Source organism: Mastomys coucha, unplaced genomic scaffold (assembly GCF_008632895.1).
Source record: "Mastomys coucha isolate ucsf_1 unplaced genomic scaffold, UCSF_Mcou_1 pScaffold15, whole genome shotgun sequence".
Classification (NCBI taxonomy): domain Eukaryota; kingdom Metazoa; phylum Chordata; class Mammalia; order Rodentia; family Muridae; genus Mastomys; species Mastomys coucha.
Window position 1 is genome coordinate 131,100,844 of NW_022196897.1, and position 25,302 is coordinate 131,126,145.

General features: G+C 45.4%; 1 protein-coding gene and 1 long non-coding RNA gene across 13 annotated transcripts in view; one reads left to right on the forward strand and one right to left on the reverse strand.

Moving 5' to 3' along the window:
• Positions 1-25,302, forward strand: part of Rin2 (Ras and Rab interactor 2) — a 206,267-nt gene that overhangs the window by 166,843 nt on the left and 14,122 nt on the right. For all 8 annotated transcript variants that reach the window (XM_031372129.1, XM_031372130.1, XM_031372133.1 and 5 more), the window contains 3 exons: positions 1,465-1,537; positions 8,893-8,984; positions 10,480-11,640. In XM_031372129.1, coding sequence (XP_031227989.1) covers positions 1,465-1,537; positions 8,893-8,984; positions 10,480-11,640 — 1,326 coding nt within the window. The remainder of the gene's footprint in view (positions 1-1,464; positions 1,538-8,892; positions 8,985-10,479; positions 11,641-25,302) is intronic.
• Positions 17,842-25,302, reverse strand: part of LOC116091082 — a 31,349-nt gene continuing 23,888 nt past the window's right edge. For 2 of the 5 annotated variants that reach the window (XR_004118927.1, XR_004118928.1), the window contains 4 exons: positions 24,968-25,047; positions 22,072-22,208; positions 18,826-18,982; positions 17,842-18,351 (listed from right to left, as the gene is read on the reverse strand). This is a non-coding gene — a long non-coding RNA (uncharacterized LOC116091082). The remainder of the gene's footprint in view (positions 18,352-18,825; positions 18,983-22,071; positions 22,209-24,967; positions 25,048-25,302) is intronic. The other 3 variants (XR_004118930.1, XR_004118931.1, XR_004118929.1) reach the window with 3 other exon arrangements.

The following is a 25,302-nucleotide window of genomic DNA, read 5'->3' on the forward strand; positions in this document are numbered from 1 at the left end:
CACAGGAAACCCCTGCCTGCATACATGATTTACTTCTGGTTCAAGTGTAAACCCGGAACTCACAGAGTCAAGGGTGGCTGGGAAACAGGACCCACCGGGCAGGCTGAACCTGGGGAACGATTAAATACAGTGAGAGATAATCTGACAGCACAATTTAGACTCACTACCATTTTAAAGTCAGTGAGTGTATAGTTAGTTAGAAAATAATGAATTTATGTTAAATTGATCCCATTATTCTGAGTTAGCTTTTGAAAGATTGCTGGAAGTTCTCCTGGCTTTTAAATCCCTCTCAATTTTCCAAAGTTCCCCATGACAAGGAAGCCACTTCCTTTCTTCTGAAGTACACCCATTGTCAGGGAACCTCATATCCCACCCCTACCCCTGTTTGTTGAGTTTCCTGAAACCAGCAGTTTGGTTTTTTTTTTTTTTCTCCCATCAGATTCTAAGACTTCAGTCATCCCCGCTAATCCTCCCCAAGGGACTTACAAGTGATTAAGAGAGCTAGTTTGTACAAAGCATTATCCTATCCATAATGGCTTTCTGCAGGCCCAAGTCCCAAGAGCCTGTATCCTATACAAATTGGGATGGGAGAAGGACTTACTACAATATCGGATATTTTAGCATTATTTCTGGAGGATGTAATGAACACCACCATATATTCATGTATAGTTCTTTCACATAAGATATTTCATTAAATACACATTCTATCCTACTGTCATCCTTCTGACTGGCAAGGAACTGTTTCTCTCTGTCTCATAGGTGAGATGGAGGTGGTTGACCAAGGCATAAGGATTAGAAACCAAGCCACCCCTGCCCCCACAGTTTGGGAGCCATGCATGTGGCAACAATGTCTTGTCAGAAAGCAACTTTCATTTGGGAGCTTATGCAATGCGGCCAGGCGAGAGGACCAGACTTTAGAATCTTTATATAGAATGTATCTCAGAACTGATTTCTAGAGCCCTTAAACTGACCTCCAGGTTCACATCCCTCTGCCTTGTGCCTACATGAGAGGGTTCCTCAACTTGTCAAAGGGAGTATGACAAGTACTCTGAAGTACGCTGAAGGTCCATGATCTAAGAAGACAGGTTGGAGTGGGAGGACCTTTAACCCACGACTGCTGAGTGTTGATGGCTTCTCGGTGCATCCAGATGAGCCCTTGCCCCTGCCCAACTCTGTGTTCTGAACACCAAAACAAACAGAAAGGTTGTTGTGCAAGGAAGTGTTTACCATGCATGGAGCATGTGCTTAGAGTGAGTCAGGGATACCGCCTTCAGCCTCCTGGCCGTTTAAAGCTGGGTCTGGCTGTCAGACGGCCCCCTCACAGCTGGTTTGGATAAGCTGCACAGTAGTCTGAGACAGGCCTCCATATGCTGTGTTAGATGCCCTTCCTTCCTAGACACACGCCGGAAGATTCAGCCACCTTCTGGAATCTTTCTTTTCTTTTCTTTCTTTTTTTTTTTCTAGCCTTTTCCCTGGAAGGCTCAGGAATCAGCTTTGCAGATTTATTCCGGCTCATTGCTTTCTACTGCATCAGCAGGTAAGGATTCTGAACATCTCTTGACTTGAAGGACCCGCTTGTTGTGTGATATGATCTGGACATTTGTCTGGAGAAGGCTGGTCGCCTATGAGATGTCAGGGAAGGATTTGCCGCTTAAGATGTTGACCCCATTCCTGTATTAAGTTTAAGATGGAAACAGCTGCCTGGCCTTCCAAATGCAAATTCTCATTAATATGACTATTTCTTGAAGCTGGTCCCATGGCTTCTGATAACTAGACCCATTCACCAGGAAGCATACCTACACAATACATAAGCACATACCCACATACCGATATTCTCACCTGTATAAACACATGCATTCATAAGAACACAGCAGGGGCAGACTGAGGGGGAGGGGAGAGGGAGAGGGAGGAAGGGGGAAACCAGTATATAAATCTGTAATTTGTCAAGGTCCCCAGTAATGTTTTTAAAGACTCCAGGGGACAGGGCCCATTCTTAAATATGGATTTTTTAAACCAATCCATAAATCCTGCACAGTTCTTCTTCAGGCCACCTGGGTGCTCACACCCTCTCCAGGACTGAAAGAATGTAAGTTGTAAGTTTCTATTAGTATTATTTTCTTTACACAAATAACAGCTTTTCAAAGTCAGTATTCTCGTGCCAGAGGCTGTAGCTGAGTGGTAAAACATTTGCTTACAAAGCATGAGACACTGGGTTTGATCCTTAGCAATGCCAAAGAACAAAACAAAAAACAGCCAAATGAAGCCAGTGTTCTTGCAGTGATTAAGCAAAGAAACTCTTGCTGCCTGCAGAAGTTGACCCTGCCTGCTTCTCTTCTTTCTTTCCTCTCTCCCTTCCTTCTTTCCTTCTTTCCTTCCTTCTTTCCTTCCTTCCTTCCTTCCTTCCTTCCTTCCTTCCTTCCTTCCTTCCTTTTGAGTTCCTATTTTCTCTTATGCATATGAGTGTTTCCCTGAATGCATGTCTGTGCACTACACTCATACCTGGTGCCCACAGAGGTCAAAAGAGGGAGTCAGATGCCCTGGAACTAGAGTTATGGATGGTTGTGAGCCACCATATGGGTGATAGGAATAGAACCCAGGTCCTCTGTGAAAGCAGTAAGTGTGCTCTTAATAGCTGAGACAGTTCTTCAGCCTGGTCCTTGCCTGTTTTAACCCAGGCAGAGCCCAGCCTGGCTTCCGTAGCTTTTCTGTTTGCTCACTGCAGTGACTACGGGGAAATATCTTTTCAGAGTTCACAACTCACAACTGTCTCACTGAGACTGTAGAGTCATTTTGGTTTGGTCTAGTTTATTTTAATTTAAGGATTAAATTGTTTGGCATTCATCATCCTGTTGAATGACAACTAAGGCCTCAGGCTAGCTGAAGCTACCCAGTGAATGGCCTGAGGAAGAGAAGGCTTCTCCAGAGGAGACCCTAGCCCTGCTCACTAGCAGGAAGAAAATGAGGGAAGCTCCCAGGATGGACAGTGCCTGCTCGGTGAGCTCTCTCAAAGGGATGCTTCAGGGTAGGGTCATAGTCCCTGGAGCCCGTGTGTTTCACGTCTAAACATCTGAGGGACAACTGCTCATAACACAACTTTTTCAATTAAGAGAATGAAGACATTGCCTAGCTGAATACTACGTCACTTCTCTTTCTTCGGCATTTTAAAACTCAGCTAAATATATTTGTCTTTAATGCACACATACAATAACCCAAATACAGGGCAAAGGGTGTTGCAGTTGCAGTGTTAGGTATCACACAAACCACAAAATGGATCTGCCTTATGCAAATGTGAAGCTTTGGAGGCAAAGTTTAGAACAAAGTATGATTTTTTTTTTTATGTAACTACATCTCGACCATTCAGGATTATATTAAAATTGTGCAAAAACCAAACAAATAAAGCCCTTAAACAATTGTGAGGTGTATTGTCACAAGCAATGAAATTCTCTAGCTTCCTTAAGCATAACTAAAACCAATAGCACCGCAATAATATGATGATTGCAACTCCTGTCTCTAAAAGGCTTAAAAGAAACACATTGCCCAAAGACATAGCCCCAGCAGCACCCACCCCGACCCCAGGAGGCCACACCCAGTCTGCTCTCAAGCCACCCAGGCTAGAGAGGGTGTTGGTGTTGACATGCCAGCCAAGGGTGAAGTTGGCTGTCAAGTCTCCTTCCAACCTTGCCTTCCAGTAATCGTGCTGTTGCTGGGGAAAGAGCCTCACACCCACAAGTACTTGGCAGCCACAGAGGGAAGATCCCCATCTCTGTCCTCTACACTCAGGAGCAGGCCAGAGTACCTGCCCAGAATAGCCAGGCAGGCTGGTAATTAAAAGTTATAAAGCCAATGAAGGCCGTTGACAAATTACTAAGTGTAGTGCACTCTTGAGTTGCATGGAGAAGATCCCAGTGTCAACATTTGTAAGTAAAGGGGGTTGAGAGTCGTTTTTCTTTTGCTTCCATTGCTCTTCTAATGTTCCTTACTGACATGCTTGGTCATCAGTGGTTGACAGGATCCCGTCTTAAGGTATTTTTTAAATTTATTTATTTATTTTGTGTATATGAGTACACTGTAGCTGTGCAGATGGTTGTGAGCCATCATATAGTTGCTGGGAATTGAATTCAGGACCTCTGCTCATTCTGGCCCTGCTCGCTCCGGCCCAAAGATTTATTATTATATCTAAGTTCACTTTGGCTACCTTCAGACACACCAGAAGAGGGCATCAGATCTCATTACAGGTGGTTGTGAGCTACCATGTGGTTGCTGGGATTTGAACTTATGACCTTCAGAAGGGAACAGTCAGTGCTCTTAACCGCTGAGCCATCTCTCCAGCCCAACAGGATCCAGTCTTCCCAAAGTATTTCTGGAAGTCTCCTACCTGGTTACTAGTAGAGAATTCATCATGGTGGGTTCCTACACAGAACGTGCCCCGTGTGCATGGACAAAAGAATCCACAGGCACCCAACTTGCAGTATTGGATGAGCTCAATGGAAAGCACAATTGGGAAGAGGAGTAGTGACTGCCATCTGTCAGCAGCTGGGGCATTGCCGACACAGTATAGAGAAACAACTGCCTTTCGCACTCAGTTGTGCCCCAGCATCAATTGTAACTCTGTTAAGAGGCAATCTCAAAGGGTCTGGGCTGTGTCACATTCTGCATGATGTGATGCTGATATTGCTGCTAGGCTTAGACCATACTTGTAATATTGAAATAGTAACTAGAGTCTAGTATATTTGTACCAGGTACAACAGGCACATTATCCCTTGCCCTCCCAGCAGCCCTGTGAATTAGAACTATGGGAGTGAGGTGCTTGCTTACCATCATATAATCAAAAGCCAGCAGCTCTGAGCAGCTGTAGACATTGCTGGGGAGGGGTGGTGTTAAGAGTGCTGGCTGGTCTTCTAGAGGACTGGTATTTGATTCTTGCATCACAGTTATCACTCCAGTCCCAGGGGATTTGACATACCTTTCTGGCCTCTAAGGGTACCAGGCATACATTGGGCAAGATATACATGCAGGCAAAGCACTCATACATATAAAGGAAAGAAGCAAATCTCAAAAAAGAAACAAAATTAGCAGATGTAGAATGTACCTGTAATCCCAACACTCATGAAGCTAAAGCAAGAAGATTGAGAGTTCCAGGCCAGCCTGGGTTATATCAATGGCCCTGCCTTGAGAAATTACACACACATACACACACACACACACACACACACACACACACACACACACAGAGAGAGAGAGAGAGAGAGACAGAGAGAGAGAGAGAGACAGAGACAGAGACAGAGACAGAGACAGACAGAGACAGAGAGATAGAGAGACAGAGACAGAGACAGGGAGACAGGGACAGAGAATTTGAATCTTTTACCTTGATGCCAAAGTCCACATTTCCTTACTCTGTTCTACCAACTACAAATGCCTGAGTTTCAACACGCCTGGTTCCAATCCCTGCTTTGCTTCCACAGGTTCTATGGAGTGCATCAAGGGCTACCCAAGTCAGTATGTTATATGATCCTGGTAATCATTGAATAAGGGCTAACATAGCTTTTTCCCAGCATGGTCTCTGGGCCCCACGGGTGTTCAAATACTTGGTGCATCGCAGCAGTAGCTGCTGGATAATGTTAGTCTCTCTTTCTTTAGAAACAAAGCATACAGAGCAAAGATAAAATAAATCTAGACTGTGCATGTACTGGAACGCTTGGAAGAAAGTTCTCTATGTAAGATGTTGGTTTTATTTTGTTACGTGCAAACTTTAACATCAGGACTCCTTTGTTTTTTAAACGAGGTGGAAATAAAAAAGAAGTGTGTGTGTGTGTGTGTGTGTGTGTGTGTGTGTGTGTGGTGTGTATGTGTGTGGTGTGTGTGGTATCATGTGTGTCTGTCGTGTGTGTGTTAAGATGCTGTAAGGTGGCTCATGTATAACATCTAATTGTCTAAATAAGTCAAAACCTACAACCATCTATTAAGAAATGCCAGGTCCTATGTCATTAAGAAAACCCAAGCCAGTCAGATGATGTTTAGACTCCAGGTAGCATGCTGAGCTAGGTAAAAGCTTAAAATAAACATAGGTTGATTTTGTTACATGTTACTTTTCTCCGCATTGCATAAACAAAGTAGATTCAAATGGACTGAGAGAGGTTTTACAAACATGTGTTTGTGATATACTTTCATATTACAAAGTTCTAGTTCCGATTAGTCTCCACTTCAGGTTAGAGTCAGGGTCACTGCCCCTGCCAGGACACTGGAGAAGCCGTTCGCAATCTCAGGTCAGGGGTAAAGGCCTCATGGAAGCAGGAGTTGACCAGGGCTGGACACCCTCAGGAGAAGCAGCCTTCTGACATCGTAGAAGAGCACAGTAGAGTTTGGGTGACGCCATCCATCGGGTGTCGGAACACCCTTGCTTTGTTATTTTCATGGACTCTGCAGCTTTGTAATTGACTGTCAACAGCTCTAAGGGTTCCAAGATTTTCCAGCCGCCCAGATTTGATCTAGTTTCATTCCACAGTGTTGCCCAATCTCACCATAAACAGGATGATCTGGTGTGTGATTTTCTTCAACAGAAACTTTCAAGGCATGCTTTGATGACAAACTAAGAGGCAGAAGCTTCCATTTCTATCCCTCACTAACTCCAGGCCTGCCACGGTGACCTGCTTGCTTTTGTTCTCCGTGTATCAGACCCTCCCTATCCCAGGCGCTGTTCACCTACTGTTCCTACTCCTGGGAATTGTCTTTCCTATGTAATTTACTCACTGGATACATCCTTTTCTATTTATGTAGCATATATGCATTTTGCATGTGTGTGGGTGCATGTGGGCAGGGTGCACATTCATATATGTGCTTGTGCATGTCAGAAATCATCGTCAATGGCACATCCACCTTACTCAGAGGCAGGGCCTCTCAGCCAAAGCCAGAGCTCAGCAGTATGGCTATTCTCACTAACCAGCTTGCTCTGGAAGTTCCATACCTCCACCTTACGAGGCTGGTATTACAGGGGTCACCTCCCCATCTGACATTTACATAGGTTCTAAGGTTCCACACTCCAGTCCTCAAGTTTGTGAGTCAAGTGCTTTAACTACTGGCCATTTCCTGAGCCCCTAGACTGTGTGTGTGTGTGTGTGTGTGTGTGTGTGTGTGTGTGTGTAATGTATATAATATGTATATTATATATAATCTGAATAACTAGGAATCTTGGCCTAGGTTCCAATTGCTTTCAAATACTCTTTTTTATTGGCTTAATTTCTTTTTTAATGGGTAAGTTTGTGGGGGGAGGTGCTGGTGCCAAGATGTGCATGTGGATGCCAGAGGACAACTCTTAGACTCAGTTCTCGCCATTCATCTGTCCATGGGTTTTTTGGGATCAAGCTCAGGTGGCTAGGTTGGCATAGCAACCACCTTTATTCACTGGACCACCTCACTGGCTGGCCCGCTTTTATTTTTATTTTTATTTATTTTGTTTTTGAGGCAGGCTGTTCTGGAATTTGCTATGTGACAAATTCCAGCTGGCCTGGAACTTCTGCTCCTCCTGCTTAAGCCTCCCTGCCATCACAGTGCTGTGAGTGTGCCTCCTAACACCTGGCTTCAGACAGTCTGCTTCCCCTTCACACATGTTTTCCCATGGTTTGTGAGCCTTCCCATAAATTCTATACATAGCTTACTTGTTTATATCCTGGTAGTATTCATTGGCATGGTTCTCTATTTTGGCAGGGACTCGTGTTTTCTTCCCGGCCCAGAACAATGTCTATTTCTCTTTGCTGATAATAAACATTTGTGGAGTGAAGGAGTGGATAATTTTTTTTTCTAAGTCCAACACCACTACCAGTAAATAATAAATACATAACACCTTTTTGTTCAGGTCGCTGTTGTCTTTGAATATGACATTCTCCTGGACAGGGCCTTATGCTGATGCATGTGCTACTGTAATGAGTTTAAGAGCTTGGTTCTCAGCCGTGCTTTTGAAAATGAATGGCTGTTTATTCCATCTGTCTTTCCTCTCTCTGAGAAACATACCATGGTCCATGCATTTGCTCCTGAAGACTTTATGCCCTGACCATGGCAGGACTCTGATGTTGGCTTGGCATTTTCCTATTAGGCCTGTTGCTCTCTGGGTCCCCTCTGCATATGGCACATAGCATATGGTGCCATCCTCTTTGATGGTTGCTGACACGAGGCACCTGAAACTTACCTTCAGAGGTTGGTCCAATGGCAAGTAGAATTTGTGACCTAGGAGCCCCACCCAGGTCTTCTGAATCTAAGCATGCAATTCATAATATAATGAGACACCACACACACACACACACACACACACACACACACCAGGGACCCCTGTGTACATCCAAGTTAGAGTACATCTGCTGTAAACAGAGTAGAAACTTTCATTTCCAGCACACAGAGGTCACATGAGTGATCTCCAGTTGGAATGTGGTACAATGAAACTACATTCGAGGGGGCCAGCAGATACTTGCTGAAAGCCTGCTGCCCGTAAGGTAATGGGGATTGATGATTGAGCATTCCTGTCTAGAGAGTAAGAGTTCAACATGAAGATCGGCATCTCACCACATGGGACACCATACACTACAGGAGTGATGGGTCTACCAGCATAATTAATTATTCTGATATTGAATTGTACACACCTAATGCTACCCATCAGGGAGACTTGATTGTTGGCATAGATTCAATCAAGCAGCCTTGTGTCTCTGCCTGTCCCACAGTGGGATAAATCAGAGGAGAGTTGCCAAAAGAGAGAAGGTCTGGTTGGGTGTGGTATGGTGTCAACTTGAGATGTTTTTGACAGTTTAAGATGAAACATTTCCAGAGTGAAAAAAGAATGTGAGGGAAAGTCACCAGCCATGTAATTACAAACATTCTCTCTCTGTTTTTTTTTTTTGCTTATACCAGGGATGTTCTGCCATTCACCTTGAAGCTGCCTTATGCCATTTCAACTGCCAAGACGGAGTCTCAGCTTGAAGAACTAGCCCAACTGGGACTAAGTAAGTGGGTGCCCATGCATGGCTCTGTTTTAAAATGAATCCCTGTAGGGTTGCTTGTGGCCCCACACCACTACACCAAAAACACTTGTAAGAATCCCACTTCCATGGCAAAATGCAGCTCTCGGAACCATGCAGTCTGTGAGTCACATTTTCTGGGATTCATTACCCAAATGTCCATCCAGCTCTCAAATACTGGAGCTAAGTGTGCCTGGGTAACCCTTAAATCTCCTCCCATCAAACTAGCAGGGCTCCCCAGAAGTAGAGAGCCCAGCATAAGCCTGTATGACCTGCCAGAGTCTTCACTTTCTGTGACATCTTTCTGGAAAGTCAGCACTAATAGAAAGAGAGATCCAGTGTGGGGCATCTCACGTTCACTTACATTGCTTTTATCTTAAGTGGCACAGACACCTCTGCCACTCTGGTCCTGTGAGGAGGAGGGTAAGAACGAAGACATTTTAATGACACCTGTCTCTTTTCCCCTCTTAATCAGCTCCCACCCTGCTGTTGTGGGCCATGTCCCTCAGCCTGCCTAAGGTTCTTACTCTGGCGCTGGGACTTACTTCTGAAGTCTGCCTCTGCCAATCCTACACACACACACACACACACACACACACACACACACACACACACACGGTGACACGGTGCTACCAGACGGTGGCTGACATGAACCAATACACGCAGTTCACCTGGTTTGACTTTATCCCAGTGCTCTGGCAGAATGAGTTTAACTTTGGTTAAATATTTTCCTCCTAGATGGAAAGAGAAGTCTTTTACTTTGATTTTTGGATAGGTTGACAGTCAGACTACAGTGTACGAATGATGTCTAGAACCTAAAATGAACCCTACACACACACACACACACACACACACACACACACACACACACACTGCATCCCCATCCTACCCCCTTGAGTGCAGTCGTCGTCTTTGTTGGGTTTTAGTGCTGAATGTGTAAAACCTCAAGTAGATTGTGTAATATCCCCCAGGCCCAGCTGCTGGTCCTACCTCATAAAGGGGAACTTGGAGGCCAGATGGATTCCTTGGCTGGCAGCCGTCTCCTTGGAGGGCACCCGGGAGAAGTAGATTGGAAAGGGTGGCCTTGCTCTCTGGGCTGAGTGGGGTGAAAAGCAAGCTCAGGAGTTCTGTGCCCTTTACTAGCTTATCCTGGACCCTTTCCAGTTTTCTTTGTCCTTCTTACCTGTGTGAACGGTTGGGCTGTGGAGCTGCCTGTTGGCTCAGCCAACCTTTCTCAAAGGCTTTGAAGGTGAGAGGCCCCTGGAGTCTCTCTGTGAACCCATAGCTGCCTTTCTGCCCTTTCCAGTAGGGGGAAGGGGGAGGGGAGGAGAATCAAAGGAAAAAAGCAGACCCCAAGTTAAGCCTCTCTTGCCCCACTGTGTGTGTGTGTGTGTGTGTGTGTGTGTGTGTGTGTGTGTGTGAAGGAATGTCCCAAGTGCACTATATTTACATTCTTGTCTTCACTGATAATGACTTTCAGATTTTTGGAGCTCCTCGGCAGACAACAAACCCCCAAACTCCCCACCTCCCCATAGGCCTCTTCCCTCAGCCGGCATCTGCCCTGCCTCCTTGCGTCAGCTCTGCCTTATAAATGGAGTGCATTCTATAAAAACCAGGACGCCTTCGGAGCTGGAGTGCAGCCAGACCAACGGAGCCTTGTGTTTTATTAATCCTCTTTTCTTGAAAGTGCACAGCCAGGACCTCAGCACAGGCCCAAAGCGGCCGAGCACAAGGACTCCCAACGCGAATGGCACCGAGAGATCTCGGTCCCCCCCACCCAGGCCCCCGCCACCCGCTATTAATAGTCTGCACACAAGCCCTGGGCTATCCAGGACTGAACCCCAGACGAGCATGCCAGAAACAGTCAACCATAGCAAACATGGGAACGTAGCTCTGCTTGGAACAAAACCAACTCCCATCCCTCCACCCCGGCTGAAGAAGCAGGCTTCTTTTTTGGAAGCGGAAAGCAGCGCCAAGACCTTGACCGCCTGCCGGCCCAGCCGGGGCTCTGAGCCGGAGCCCGAGCTAGAGCTGGAGCTGGAGATGGGCACAGCTGGGCACGCAGGTGGAGCCCCGCCTAGGGACGCCCCCGGAGATTGCACAAGGGCGCCGCCGCCCGGCTCTGAATCACAGCCACCACCGTGCCATGGAGCCAGGCAGAGGCTGAGCGACATGAGCCTTTCCACTTCCTCCTCCGACTCACTGGAGTTCGACCGGAGCATGCCCCTGTACGGGTATGAGGCCGACACCACCAGCAGCCTGGAGGACTACGAAGGGGAGAGTGACCAGGAGACCATGGCACCTCCCATCAAGTCCAAAAAGAAGAGGAACAGTTCTTTTGTGCTGCCCAAGCTTGTCAAGTCCCAGTTGCGAAAGATGAGCGGGGTGTTCAGCTCCTTCATGACCCCTGAGAAGCGGATGGTCCGCAGGATAGCAGAGCTGTCCCGGGACAAATGCACCTATTTTGGGTGCTTGGTGCAGGACTACGTGAGCTTCCTGAAGGAGAACAAGGAATGCCATGTGTCCAGCACCGATATGTTGCAGACCATCCGGCAGTTTATGACCCAAGTCAAGAACTATTTGTCTCAGAGCTCTGAACTGGACCCCCCTATTGAATCACTGATCCCAGAAGACCAAATCGGTAAGTGCCCTTCTACCCACTTCAAATGTAAGATCTGCTCTAATCCTTGTCGCTGGTGTGATCTGTTAGTTGTTTGGAATGAAGTTTAGTTCCAAATGACACACTCTCCCACCTGAATTGAATGGAAAGATCTCCCTTTTAAGGCAGATGCTACACACCCAGCTTCAAATGTTTAAAACGGCAGAAGGATTCTACCCAGGGGTAGGGTTCACTTCAGAAGGTCCCAGCTGCTGCCTGCGCTTGCTCTATGTGTGTGACACATCTGTTGTGCATTTTCTGAGTGTGCATCCCTCTGTGACCTGCATGTTTATGGACAGTATTTTCTCTGCCTTTCGAGAGGCTGTGGTGCTTTTGTTTTGTTAGGAGTATGAAGACTCTGGGTGAGGTGAGGGAGCATACCTGTGTCCGAGCACCCAGCCCAGAGAGAACACAGACCAAGCCTCGGGACCCTGGGATCCAGCCTCAAGTGGAACCTCCTTGTTGGCTTTCACCCTACAGAAAAGTCTGTATTAGGTAGTGTGGAAAGAAACAAGAAATAGGAAAGAGAAATTTATTTGCTGTACCTTTAAAGTAAGTGACATAATTTGGAGATTACATGAAAGGCATTCTCTCCAGAGTCAAGGGGAAATGCTTTCTTTGTAACCTCACAGAAGGGCTGAATTGTTACTTTGGTAAGCAACTTGCCAAGGCAAATTTGAATTTGGCAAGCAGTCTTTTTTTCCAGGGTGAGAGTATCCAGGGGTTTTTTGTTGTTGTTGTTGCTGCTGCTGCTGCTGCTGTTGATAGTGTTGTTTTGTTTTAATTTCAGACCTTGACTCTTAAAAGGTTAATTTCAGAGACTTCATTCAGTGGGCAGCAACAGCCAAGAGTTTACAAACATTTCCATGGTTTAGCTAAACCCAGATTTCTTCTTTCTGATTGGGTGTGTTTGTTGAAAGTAGTAAACAGTGTGTGGTAGAGCATCTCTCTCTCTCTCTCTCTCTCTCTCTCTCTCTCTCTCTCTCTCTCTCTCTCTCACTCACTTTGAATTTGAGCAGCTCTTTGATTTGGTCACAAAAGACTCAAAGCCTTATTTGTTTTCTTCTGGGGCTCTGACCTAGCCCAGCGTTCTGTTTGGGCGTGGCTAAAGGAGCTGGGGTGCTCCAGAGAAAGTGGCTGAAAGGAATGTGTCTTTGTGCTACGCCTAAGAATGGAAAGCGCTTCGGGAGACTTCTGCAGACTGCAGAATATCCACACAAGTTGCCTCTTTCCCCTGCAGCTCCAGACTCATCCTCTCCTGAAGATTCCCTCTCATCCTCTCCTGAAGATTCCCTCCAACACCATGTTCATAGGGACCCCCTATCTGAATGAGATGCTTTCTCCCAGGGCTGGAGGAAGCCAAGAGGCTGTTGGCAGGACTGGGCTACATGCAGAGAGCACCAGTTAGCCAACAGAGCAGGGGCTTCTGGGTGAAAAAGTAGGCAGCCTGGGCTTCCCTGTGGAGGGATGCACCAATATAAGGTCTTAGAAAGGTTGCCTGTCAGTTAAGTTCAGGTCTTCGGGGGTTGGGGGGGGGGATGCTTATAGTTCAAAAACTCAGTTCTCTCCAAAATCATCCTGAACATCACTTTAAAATTGAAGTCCCTAGTAAGAAAGGAAGCCTACATCTGTAGAGCCTCCCGCGTGAGCTGAGCAGCCTGAACAAGCTGCTTCAGTGAGCATTCCCCTCCCCTTCCTTACACACCCTAGTCAAAATGCTTTCCATCCCTTGACGGATGGAGGAAGGCAGACGGTATGCCAGCCCACACCATCTAGTACCTGGCAAGTTCAGAGCTTGACTGGTATGAAGCTATATGTACTTAGTAGCCCAGAGCAGCCTTGAACCCCCAGTCCTCCAGCCTCTGCTCCCAAGCCCCTGCTGTGCCAGCCTACTGCATGTGTTTGTCCTGTTGTTGGGGGGAATTGTGACAGTTTGCTGGGCCTATGCTGTGGCTAAAACCTATTTTTAAAAAAAAATCACTGTTGTGCTTTTCTATTGGTTTTGCTTTTTGTTTGTTTGTTTGGTTGGTTTTATATGCTTAAGTCAGAAGTCTAACTATGGCTTAGCCTGACTGCACAGTTGAGTCCAGCAATCCTGCTTAGTTTCAGGACTAGGTGGGACTACAGGAGTATGCTGCCATACCCAGCCTGCTTTGGGATGTTTCGTATTTTCTTAACATTTGTCTGAAGGCAGGCAGTATTTCCTATTGCTTCATGAATGAAAACCATAGTGTTTTGAAAGGACATTGAAGAGCACTAGACTTTTGAAAGTAAGGAGAAGGCTAGTGTTGCAGAGGTCAGCCTGAGAACCACACCAAGGGGAAGAAGTGATCCTGGTTATTAGAAAGCCAGTCAGTCCCCTTCTATGTGGAAGTGACTAAATTAGGACTCTGATGAGAACTTTGAGCTAACCCGACATTTCCCTATGTCGAAGGGCTGGGTGGCTTCCTGTGGACTTGTTAGTATAATGATGCTTTTGAGACTCTTAACCCAATATTGGTATGTTTCTGCATATATTGTTCATCATTTGCAAGTTCCAAAAGAGGCCAGATTGTGTAGAACTGCGTGTGGGCAGAGGATGGGCCTGAGCCTGTAGGGAAGTGGTATACAGCCCAGGTCTTCTGATCTCTGGTGTGTGTGTGTGTGTGTGTGTGTGTGTGTGTGTGTGTGTGTGTGTGTGCATGCATGAGGGCTCATTCCCACATCTCACTTCCTGGAGAGAATACTGGAATCTTTGCTGTGAGATATCTACAGAATCTCAAGCCTCAAATTTGTTCTGAACAGGTGTCTGTGAGTACTGGGAAAGCTTTGCAGGAATGTCATCTGGGTTTGTCTGCTTTAAAAGAATTTCATCCAGTCTTCCTTCCTCATAACTTCTGGGGGACCAAATATAGGAAATAGGAATTCTAACTTAATCCCAGACTTACAGAATGTTCATTCTGAAGCCAAGAAGTGGGAGGAGGCATTTCATGGGCTAAACCCTGGAGAATCAGAACTGTCATTCACAGGTAAAGGGACCTCATGAATTCCGTGCACAAGGATCTCTTCGGTGTATGCAGACTGCCTTTCAAGAACTGTTCTTTAGGAGTTGGGGTGGGTGGGAGGAGAGGTCTGACCGGCTCTCACTTTGCTCAAGTGCTGACTGTTCTCCTTTCGAGTGCTTTCCACTCAAGTGTCAGTTTTATGCAGTGAGTCAGTGTCAAAATAAAAAGTTGCCACTGTCCATGGCCATGTCTTAAAATGGAGAATTTTCATTCTATTGAGACTGTCCCAAAGCCCTTGTCTTTAGAGGGTCTTTTTTTTGTGTGTGTGTGTGTGTGTGTGTGTGTGTGTACATATATATGTACATGTATATACATATATATAGTTGCCTGTCATCAGCTTGGTGAGTCTGTTGAACAATGAAGTTAATGAGGGTGTAATGTGGGCTGATTTCCATGTGACCTCTCTCCCTTCATTCCGAGCCCACCAATGGGCTTCCTTCTGGACAGCTGTCACTCAGTCTCCCACCTCCCACTACGGGGTGGGAGAGGGAAGAACAAGCCAGTGTTTTAACAAGAACAGGACACACTTCAAGACTTTACCCAAAGCTCTGTAGTCAGTTCTTAACTGGCAGAGGGAGTCAGACTCATAACTGGTATCCTGGGGTATGAAGGACCACTGTAGATGAGTGTGACCATACGTTTACCCCAACAGTCATTCCTTGTTGGTATTCTTGCTCTGATCTCTGACAGCCAATGAGAGAGAGAATCCATATTTGTTTTTTGTTTTTTGTTTTTTTTTTTAAATCTCTATTTGCCAAACTTGTAGCAATATTGGTTGCTTTAATTTTAGTAGAACAGTTTTCCCCTTTTGACTTGAAATCAGCCTTGAGGACTCCTCCTGTCTTTAAGTTTCATTTCAAGAAAAGCAAAATTTGTCTAACTCTGAAAATGTTAGTAGCCCTCAGAGTTTCTATTTCATAGGAAATGTTCACCACAGATGACTAATTCTGGCAAAACATCCAACTCTCCATATTGCCAGCAATTAGTAGTGAAAATGAGACAATATCATGTTTTCTTTAATTGCTATAAACCAAAACATACTTCTTTCAAAGAGTATTTCAGTTCTTTGAAGAAGCATCCTTAAATTCAATTCCCACTTTTGTCAAGGAGCACATTGATTTGTGTGTTCAAAAGTGGTTTTGTTTTTTAATCTTTGTTGTCGTTTGCTGGTTTCCCTGGAGAAACGGTACTGAAATGTGGTTGAACACTGCACAATGAAGAACGCATAAAAAGGGAACATGGAGAGTCTGGTGCAGGGATGCCTGCGACAGCCCCAGCTGTGAGAGGTTGAAGCAGGAGGATTTCTCTAGCCCCGGAGGTCTGATGCTGATCTGGGTGGGCCACCTAGTGAGCAAGCCCACCTCTAAAAAGGGGAGGTCACATGTCATTTGTCCAAGTTAAGCAACCACTGCTGCTTTGGTTCAGATTCTGGTAAAGGTAGTTGGTTTGGTTTTGTATCATGTGGGGTTGTTGGTTGTTGTTTTGAGTGAAGCCATTGTGTTTTGTTTTTAATGTGTTTGTTTTGTTTTATATAGGGGTTCCATTTTTGTTTTGGCTTTTTTGGGGGGAAAATCTCCATTGGCTTGGAATTTGTTATGTAGACCAGGCTGGAACTCACTAGGTAGACCAGGCTAGAACTCACTAGGTAGACCAGGCTGGCTTCAAACTTGTGGCTTTCACCTCGGCCTCTGCTTCGGCTTCCTAAGTCCTGCAGATTCTATTTTTAATGAGTGTTCAAGTCAGGTGCAAGTACCAATGTCTAATGTAATTATCATAAATTCACAATGTGATTTAAGACCTTAAATTATTTGCTTTTAAAAAAGCCATTCTGAGTCATGTGGCCAGAGGGATGCTAGTGCCAAACTAAGATTAAAACCTTGTGTCTTCTGACTATTAATCTAGTACTTGTGACTCTGTCACCTGAAAGGGTCAAGTGTCTTAGAGTTAAGAATTAGTGCCCTAATGAGAGAAAGAGTGGCCACTACTAGAATTTGAAAAAAATGCCTATATTATTATTTTAAATTAATTTAAATGCTAAATAATTTTTATTTACCCTGCCTCAGTAATGAGGATTGAATTTAGAGCCTGTCACACAGTAGGCAAGCATAAGTCCCCATTTTTCTTTTTATTTTGAGACAGGGTCTTAATAAGTTGTCCTGGCTGGCCTTGAATTTACTCTGCAGCCCAAAATGGCCCTGACTTGTGATCCTCTTGTCTCAGCCACCCAAGTAGCTGGGATTACAGGCACGTACCACCAAGTTCACCTTCATGCTTACTTTAGAATGTCAAAATTCACTCTGATGTGTTTATAGCAGCCACAAGAAGGTTCGCCACCCCGTAGCTAAGAACCTCTGAACTTGAGTCACCCACTCCATGATATTCCACCCAAGGAACCTCCAACTCTGCCATTCCCAAAGCCCTTGCTCAGAGGTTCAAAGTGTGGATCATATTACAGAGCAAGGCGTGTCTGTGCTAGACTGTTAGCGTGCTAGACAGTTCTGTCTCTTGGGTAAGAAACCCCAGGGAAAAGAGGAGTTTGTGCCAGAACTGAAGAGTGTGAGTCAGGGGCCCTAAGTTGCCACACTGATTAACTAGAAGAATTACAGTTTGCTTTCCCACTACACTACTCACAAAAAGAATAAATCCAATTGATTGTGTCAGCAAAGTGGGTAGTGCACAGGCTGAGGCTTTGGTGGTCTGCAGGTCTGACTTCCAGCCCAGCTTCACAGACTCAGCATCTGAGCAGAGGACAGGCTCACTTCCCCTTCTTCCCCGCTTTGGTTTTTACTGATCTTTTACTGGAAGGCACTGAAATCAGCCCTAGAGATTCCTTATGTGAGATGCAGTTACTTGGATCAAGCCCATATGTCCTCATGGTGGCCTTCACTGAAACTTTTACCAAATGGGCAAAACTTAAAGTGAGAGGCTAGGGAAAGTGACTAATTGCATGCACTATTCCTTCAGTGAACTCAAGGTCACTTCCCAGAACTCCTCTTAGATGGTTTACCACCTCCTGTAAGGGATCTGATGCCCTCTGCTGGCCTCCTGGGGTACCTGCACTTATATGCATATACCCATACACAGATACACATGCATACATGTAATTAAAAAAAAAAATGTAAGTGAATCACAATGCCAGTACTTGCCATCTGTATATTGATACCTTCTTGGCTGGGCTGGTATAAAGGGTTATTGTTGATGAATTGAAGTGCCTGTGGATGTTCCAAGACACCCCAGCAGAGCTGCAAGGGAGACTGTCCCCCACCTGGCAATGATGTCATCGCCAGTAATTATCGGTGACCTTTAGGAGTAGGGAAACACGTCATCTTCATGTCGGTACCCAAAGGAAGGATTTTCTATTTAATGCTTGGAATCTATGTTACCTGGAAGATCTGTGCTGAGTCAGGTTCAGTGATATTCCCTCAGGTGAGATCTTCAGAAGAGTTCCTGTCAAGGAGAGAAATCTAACTTTCCCAATGTCTTGGCACAGCCACAAAGAACACTGAGGGCTGAGGCTGCTGCAGTGGAGGCAATGAGAAAGATGGGCAGATGGAAAGTGTCATCAGAATCCATGCTGTGAAAACCTAGAGCAGACCCAGGAGGAACTTGTGAGAAGGTCCAGAAGCACAGAGAGAGGTCCTGTCGGGTCCTAGAGTAGACAGAATGGAGTGGGAACAGCAATGTGATCTGGGCTTCTCCAGTCAACCCCACCCAAACCTGCACGAATGATGGGTTGACTCCACCCTTTGACCCACACTCAGCAGAAGGCTTGGAGTATCCTTCTAGCCCCTGCCCTGTGCCATGTTTCCTCATCCAAAGTAAGGCTGGGATTCTTTTCCTCTTACTACTTTCCCTGCTGGGATGGATACATGACTACCCAAGATATCCAACTCTCTGTGCTTTCCACACTGTTAGACAGGAACGCACTGTTAGAGTGCGGCTGTGATGAAACTCTAGACTTAACCAAAGCACAGAAAAGCTAGAAAGCCTCAGACCCTCAAATTTTTAGCAGAGGGGAGGAGCTAACAGGGATGGGTACCTGAGCAAGGGAAGGCAGTGACCAGGAAACCAGAGGGCTAATCTAACCACAGTTAATGCTAAAACACAAAACAAAACCCCTGACCTGAATCCTTAGGCCTGGAGTCTCTTCAGAGGCATCACCTGTTCCAAGGGAAGCAGTGAGTTTAGCATCCTTCGTAGGTATCTGATGCACAGTGGGGACTCATGGAGTGGGATCCCACCAAGTCCTCTCAGCAGTTCTGTTGTGAAGCTGGGGAAGCCTGGTAACGGATGAGGGGACTGAGCCAGGGGAAAGCCATCCTCCCTCCAGGTCACACATGTAAAAAGTGGACATGTATACTTTGTCAGGCAACCTCAGTAAACAGCCTTCTGCTTCCCCTGGCTCCACACTCTGCTCAGAGAAGCTTCTCTGCTGAAAGGCAGGAGTGTGGGTCGTGTCACTGGAAATGCTGAGGCCAGACCTCTGGGTTGGAAGTTTCTGCTTGGCTGATGATCACCTGCATGCACGTGTTCTGGTCACAGCACCTGCTTGTTGTCCTTTCTTTCCATACAACAAGGTGTGGTGTATGTTGCTGGTGTGATGTCCAGTGGCCAGTCCCCAAAACATTTAGACTTTCTCATCCCTGGAAAAACTGTGGTGTTTTTTCAGGTTGTTGGGGATGGCTGAGAAATGAAGACCCTCTCTACTTTCTAGGTGCAGCTGCTAGGAGCACTTCCAAGACATGCTCAACACAGTATCTGAGAATCCCCAGCTAGGCCAAGCTCTAGCTGCCCTCAGTTGTTACAGAGCCTCCTATCGGCTGTTCTTCCCTTTCCGGGATCATCTCCTATGCTGGCCCACCATACTCAAACCCTTGTGTCTGGCTCAGCTTCTGGGAGACCCCAAGCTAATCCAGCCAGGGATTCTGTGCCCATTTTAGTCAGGGCTGTTGAAAGGCACAGGAATGCTCAAACCATACTAGACTTCACTCAGGCTCCAACCTTCTCTCTAACAGTCCTGTCCAAGTAGTGTGTGTTAGTAGTGCATGAGAAAAAGACTCACTGTCAACTTCTTGCACAGTGGAAGGCCCATGATGCATCTGTCTAGATCCTGGGAAAGGAGTATCATACTTTATGCCTCATCTCCCCCTTCCTTGGACAGTTATCTGGCTTCTAAACTTCAGGCCCCACCTGAAAATGACCTAGTTCCTGCTTAACAGGGCTAACAACGAGAGTTCACAGGCAATCCGAAAACAGTAACTACACAAACAAGGGTCAGTTGTATGTTAGAACTGTAAATGTTTAAATTCAACAACAAAAGCACCTCCTTTGCTGTCAAGTGTTAGTTCCTGGTTCTGACACTTTCATCACTTTTAAATAACCAGGATGCTAGGATAGAAGTCAACCAAGAAGCTGTATAAGCTAATCTCCTATTACCTTGGTCAAGTAGCTTTATCAGTATTTCTGTTACCCAGAAAAGGCCTCTAAGGGTTCTAGCCTAAGCCTGCTTCCGCTTCTGCTTCCGTTCTCTCTGCTTCCTGGTCTTCCCAGATAATACGCAAGTAGACACCGAGCTCCACTGACAGATAGAACCATGTCATTCACCATGATGGACTGTGTACCCTCAAACTGGGAACCAAAGTAAACCCTCCCTCCCTGAAGATTTTTTTTTTTTCTATCAGGTATTCTGTTACTGTGGCCAGAAAAGTAACTAAGATAAGGACTCCCAAGCCATGGTATTTGTTTAGACTCTGGTTCAGTTAGAATCCCTTGAAGGATATCAGTCGCCATTTTGTATAATTTAAATAGCCTCCAGCTCAGTCTGGCTTAGACCGATGGTTCCTATATGACATTGCATTAACCATTCTGAGTATTCTGAAGAGAGTCTGGATGGTAACGGTAAAAAGGTAAAGTCAGTACAGGCTGCTGGGTGTAATGACCTCCAGTGCTTCTTCTACTGCAGACTTCATTGGATTTCACCTTTTCCTCTGGGGTTCTCACGGGTGCCTGGCCAGCAGTGGGTAAGGAGAAAGCTCACAAGCAAAGCCAGTGTGTTCTAGGGCAGACGGTGTTTCTTCTGCTGTCTCCACCGTCTGGATATATCCTGTAGCTCAGACAGGCGGAAAAGGGGAAGACTCTCTCCCCTCTTACAGCTTGTTTTGAAACACAGTCTCATGGAGCCCAGGTTGGCCATTAGATTGCTACATAGCTGAGGCTGGCCTTGAACGTCTGATCCCCCTGCTGCCTTCTCCCAAGTGTTCTGTCTCCATTTCTTTTCTTTCTTTCTTTTTTTTAAAAAGGTTTATTTATTTAGTTTTTATGTATATGAGTACACTGTAGCTGTCTTCAGACATACCAGAAGAGGGCATCAGATCCCATTAGAGATGGTTGTGAGCCACCATGTGGTTGCTGGGAATTGAACTCAGGACCTCTGGAAAAGCAGTCGGTGCTCTTAACCAAAGCTATCTCTCCAGCCCCGTCTCTGTTTCTTCATGGAAGAGTGAATCAATTGTTGCCTAAAGGCCAACACATTGACTGTTTCTTATCAGTTACTACGTTAAGTAGCAAGGAGGCAAGGAGAACCAACATACTCTTTGCCCTTCCCACTTAGGGATAGTCCGCTTAGGGATAGTCTATGGGACCAGTTGTTAATGCCCCTTCCCACTTAGGAATAGTCCGCTTAGGGATAGTCTATGGGACCAGTTGTTAATGCCCCTTCCCACTTAGGGATAGTCCGCTTAGGGATAGTCTATGGGACCAGTTGTTAAGACCCCTGTTTTCACAAACCTGTTTCCAGTTTGGGTCATTCAAGTACAGCTAACATATAGTTTTTTTTTTTTTAAAAAAATATTATTTATTTATTATATGTAAATACACTGTAGCTGTCTTCAGACACTCCAGAAGAGGGCGTCGGTGTCAGATCTCATTAAAGATGAGCCACCATGTGGTTGCTGGGACTTGAACTCAGGACCTTTAGAAGAGCAGTCGATGCTCTTAACCGCTGAGCCATCTCTTCAGCCCCTACTATACAATTTCTAAGATCCAAAATATTACAGTTCAAACAGTTCTTTAGTGAATTCTTTCTCTTCCACAGGATTTCTCTAGTCCTGGCTGTCCTGGAACTCTCTATGTAGATCAGATTGGCTTCAAAGCCACAGAGAATAGCCAGTCTTTGCTTCCTAAGTGCTGGGATTGTAAAGGCATGTACCACCAAGCCCAGCTATTCTAGTGTTTTCTTATTACCAGAAAAGTAGAAGAAAAAAAAATGAGCATCAAAGAGTAGTTGGCTATTTCTTTTTCATTAATGGATATTTGTACTCTTCTGTTACACATGCTTTTTGTTGATGGAGTGAGGCTGCGGCCAACTTACCATCGAGAACCCTTGAAGCAGGTGTTCTGGGTTGCAATCCTGGCTGTCCCTCTTGCTTGCTGGTGGCTTGATTTCTTCCTCTGTGAAGTGATTATATCTTGGTCCTCATACAGAATTTGTTTGAGGATTTGAGGAGTCTGTGAACAAAAAGTGTCTAGAATAGTGTTGCTGTTCTTTAGTAGGAAAGATTTGAGATCTTCATGTTGGAATTATAGCACCCAGAGAAGCTGGGCAGTGGTGGTGCACTCCTTTAATCCTAGCACTTGGGAAGCAGAGGCAGGCAGATTTCTGAGTTCGAGGCCAGCCTGGTCTACAGAGTGAGTTCCAGGACAGCCAGGGCTACACAGAGAAACCCTGTCTCAATAAAACCAAAGCACCCAGATATGATGGAAAACAGTAGAAAGGAGCAAGTTGGTAATCTACAAGAGCTGTGAGCACTGCCACTGTTTTGGTTTGGTTTTTTGTCCGGTTTAGGCCTCATTCTGAGGGGTCCTGTTTCTTATGTTCCTCAAAAGATTTTGCTCTCTTACTGAAGAGCAGAAACTTTGGTTTCTTGCTGGAGAGAAGCAATGGGGTCACTCGGTGGGGGTGGATGGTCCTTCCTTTTATTCCAAACCCTCCCCACATACTTATCAAGGGTTTGGTAAGGGTGGGCACTAAGAGCACAGCCTTGAAAAGAAAGCAAAGAGATGAGTCTTGATTTTAAAGCGTTATCTTTAAAAAGAAAGAATGAACAAACAAAACAACGTTAGAGAAGTGCCTAATTCTGTCACTGACCATCACGTATGTCTGAAGCCACTGTGTTTGGCAGAAGAGTTTGTTCACAGGGTTGCCAAATATGAGAAGATGGAAAGTCCCAAGTCTCAAATCCATCTTCTTGAGGATAGAAAGGGTATGTGGGTGCTTATGGATAAGGTGCTCTAAGGTGTGAAGAGAGGTGTTTACAGACAAGGAAACCTGCACAGAAAGTGGCAGCTATTCCCGGAGTGGAGTGTTTGACCCTTTGTAGCAAATGGTCAACCATCAAACACCTGGAATGCCCAGGCAGTGAGTCACTGGTTTCAACTGGTTTGAGCTAGACACATTTCAAAGAAATTCCTAGACAAATTCAGGTTCCTGAAAACAAGGTAAATAATTGCACCATAGTGACCACACTTCAGTTATACTATCCAGGGTGAAGCTAGCAGAGTTTTAGTTCTTCACTGCATAGCTGAGTGACTTCTTTTTAAATATACTATTTCTGTTAATTCTTTAATAATTTCCTTCAAGTCAAGATCTACCCTTTCATCCCTACCCACCACCTCTATTCTGATTCTTCTTCTCCTTCTTCTTCTCCTCCTTCTTCTCCTCCTCCTCCTCCTCCTCTTCTTCTTCTTCTTCTCCTCCTCCTCCTCCTCCTCCTCCTCCTTCTTCTTCTTCTTCTTTTTCTCCTTCTTCTTCTCCTCTTCCTCCTCCTTCTTCTTCTTCCTCCTCCTCCTCCTCCTCCTCCTCTTCTTCTTCTTCTTCTCATCCTCCCCTCCTCCTTCTTCTTCTTTTCTTTACCATCTCCCTCTCTCCCTCTTCCTTTCCCTCTCCCTCTCCCTCTTCTCCTCCTCCTCTTCTTCCTCCTCCTCCTCCTTCTTCTTCTTCCTCTCTTTTTTTAAATAAGACACTATCTCCAGGCTGTGTCCTGGTCCTCCCGCTCTTATAAGCTTTTCACCCATGAGTGACTTCTAACATCAGTGAAGAGCCAGCCAACCATAGCAGCTAAGGAAGGAAGATGGCTGTGAGTTTGAAGCCACCTTGGTCTACCCAGTAACAACTCCCAGGACAGCCTGGGCTACTAGCTAGCATCAAGTGAAATGAAAGGGTGGATTCAGGTTTCCCATCCATTTCAGCACCAGGAATTATGTTTTTACTTTTAAGGAAAACAGGCTACTCCTAACAAATTCCCTCAGCTGCACTCCACCCAGACCAGCACTGGTCCCTGGCCACTTGGGTAAATGGAAGGGACAGCCTGATCAGTTTGCTGGGAATGAACCTTCCATTGTCCTTACCCTCCAAGAACAGCCCAGAGCCATTTGAAGATAGTTTGTATAACATTCAGGCGCGAAGATGACCAGGTTCATTCTGAACTTACACGCTGCTTGGAGAGTCCCAGGTAAAAAAAACTCCATGCTGGCCTTCAGTTGTCTTCTGACCACATGTGTATTTGCATACATAAAGTGCACTAGTCTTAAGCATTGAGTCTCATATATGGACACTCAAATAGGTACCTCCTAGATCTAGAAGCAAAGCTTCCCCATCTTCCTCACACATACCAAAGTGGCCCCATGGCCCCTCAATTGGTTCCTACCCAACAGCAACTGCCAACCTGACTTCTGAACCATTGGCAAGCTATGCATTAGACTTTATAGAGATGAAAGGCTGTGGGAGGTTTGCCTACCCTGCCTCCTTCACACCCAGTGTGGTATCTGGGAGTTTCACCCATGCCGTCTGTGGAGCTGTGTGCTTCCTGGCTGACTCAATGTATCCCATTGTCTGAGTCCCATTGTGAATACATCCCATGGAGCCATTCTCTTGGACCAGGCTTTAGGGTCTTTCCAATTTGGAGCAATCATGAATAGCCCTGCTATGGACATTTATGTGCATTCCTGATTCATGATTGACACGACCCACCCACTTCCTTGGTAACCCGTCTGCCAAGGTGCAGGTGACTGGTATTTATGAGTGCTGCTTTCAGAACCCTTGAATGAGGTAGACAAACTGGTCAGTGCTTACAAAGTGACTTGAAATTTTAAAATAAGAGATCACTTGCTTGGGGGTTGGAGGAGGGTGCAGCTCCAGTGGAAGAACACATGCTTGATTTCCTGAGATTGATCCCAAAAAAGGAGAGAGAAAACAAGAGATGATTTACCTTGAAAAGCTGCTTGAATGCTTGTTATAAATAGTCACATCACCTCAGTCGAGCCATTAGATATTTATGGACTTCGTCATCTGTAAAATATGCATAGCATAGTATTAATTTTATGCAAAAGTAAGGAGCTGTTGCAAGGATTAGGTTATAATTAGGTAAAGTATTTGGATAGGACTTAGGTCATCTAAGCACTCAATTGCTGTTTTTTTTCCTTTTCTTTCTTTTTTTGTTTTTCTTTCTTTTTTTTTTTTTTTTTTTTTTTTTTTTTTTTGGTAATGATCATACAGAATAAGGTCAAAGAAGCTACTATGACATCACATAAGTTTATTGACAGA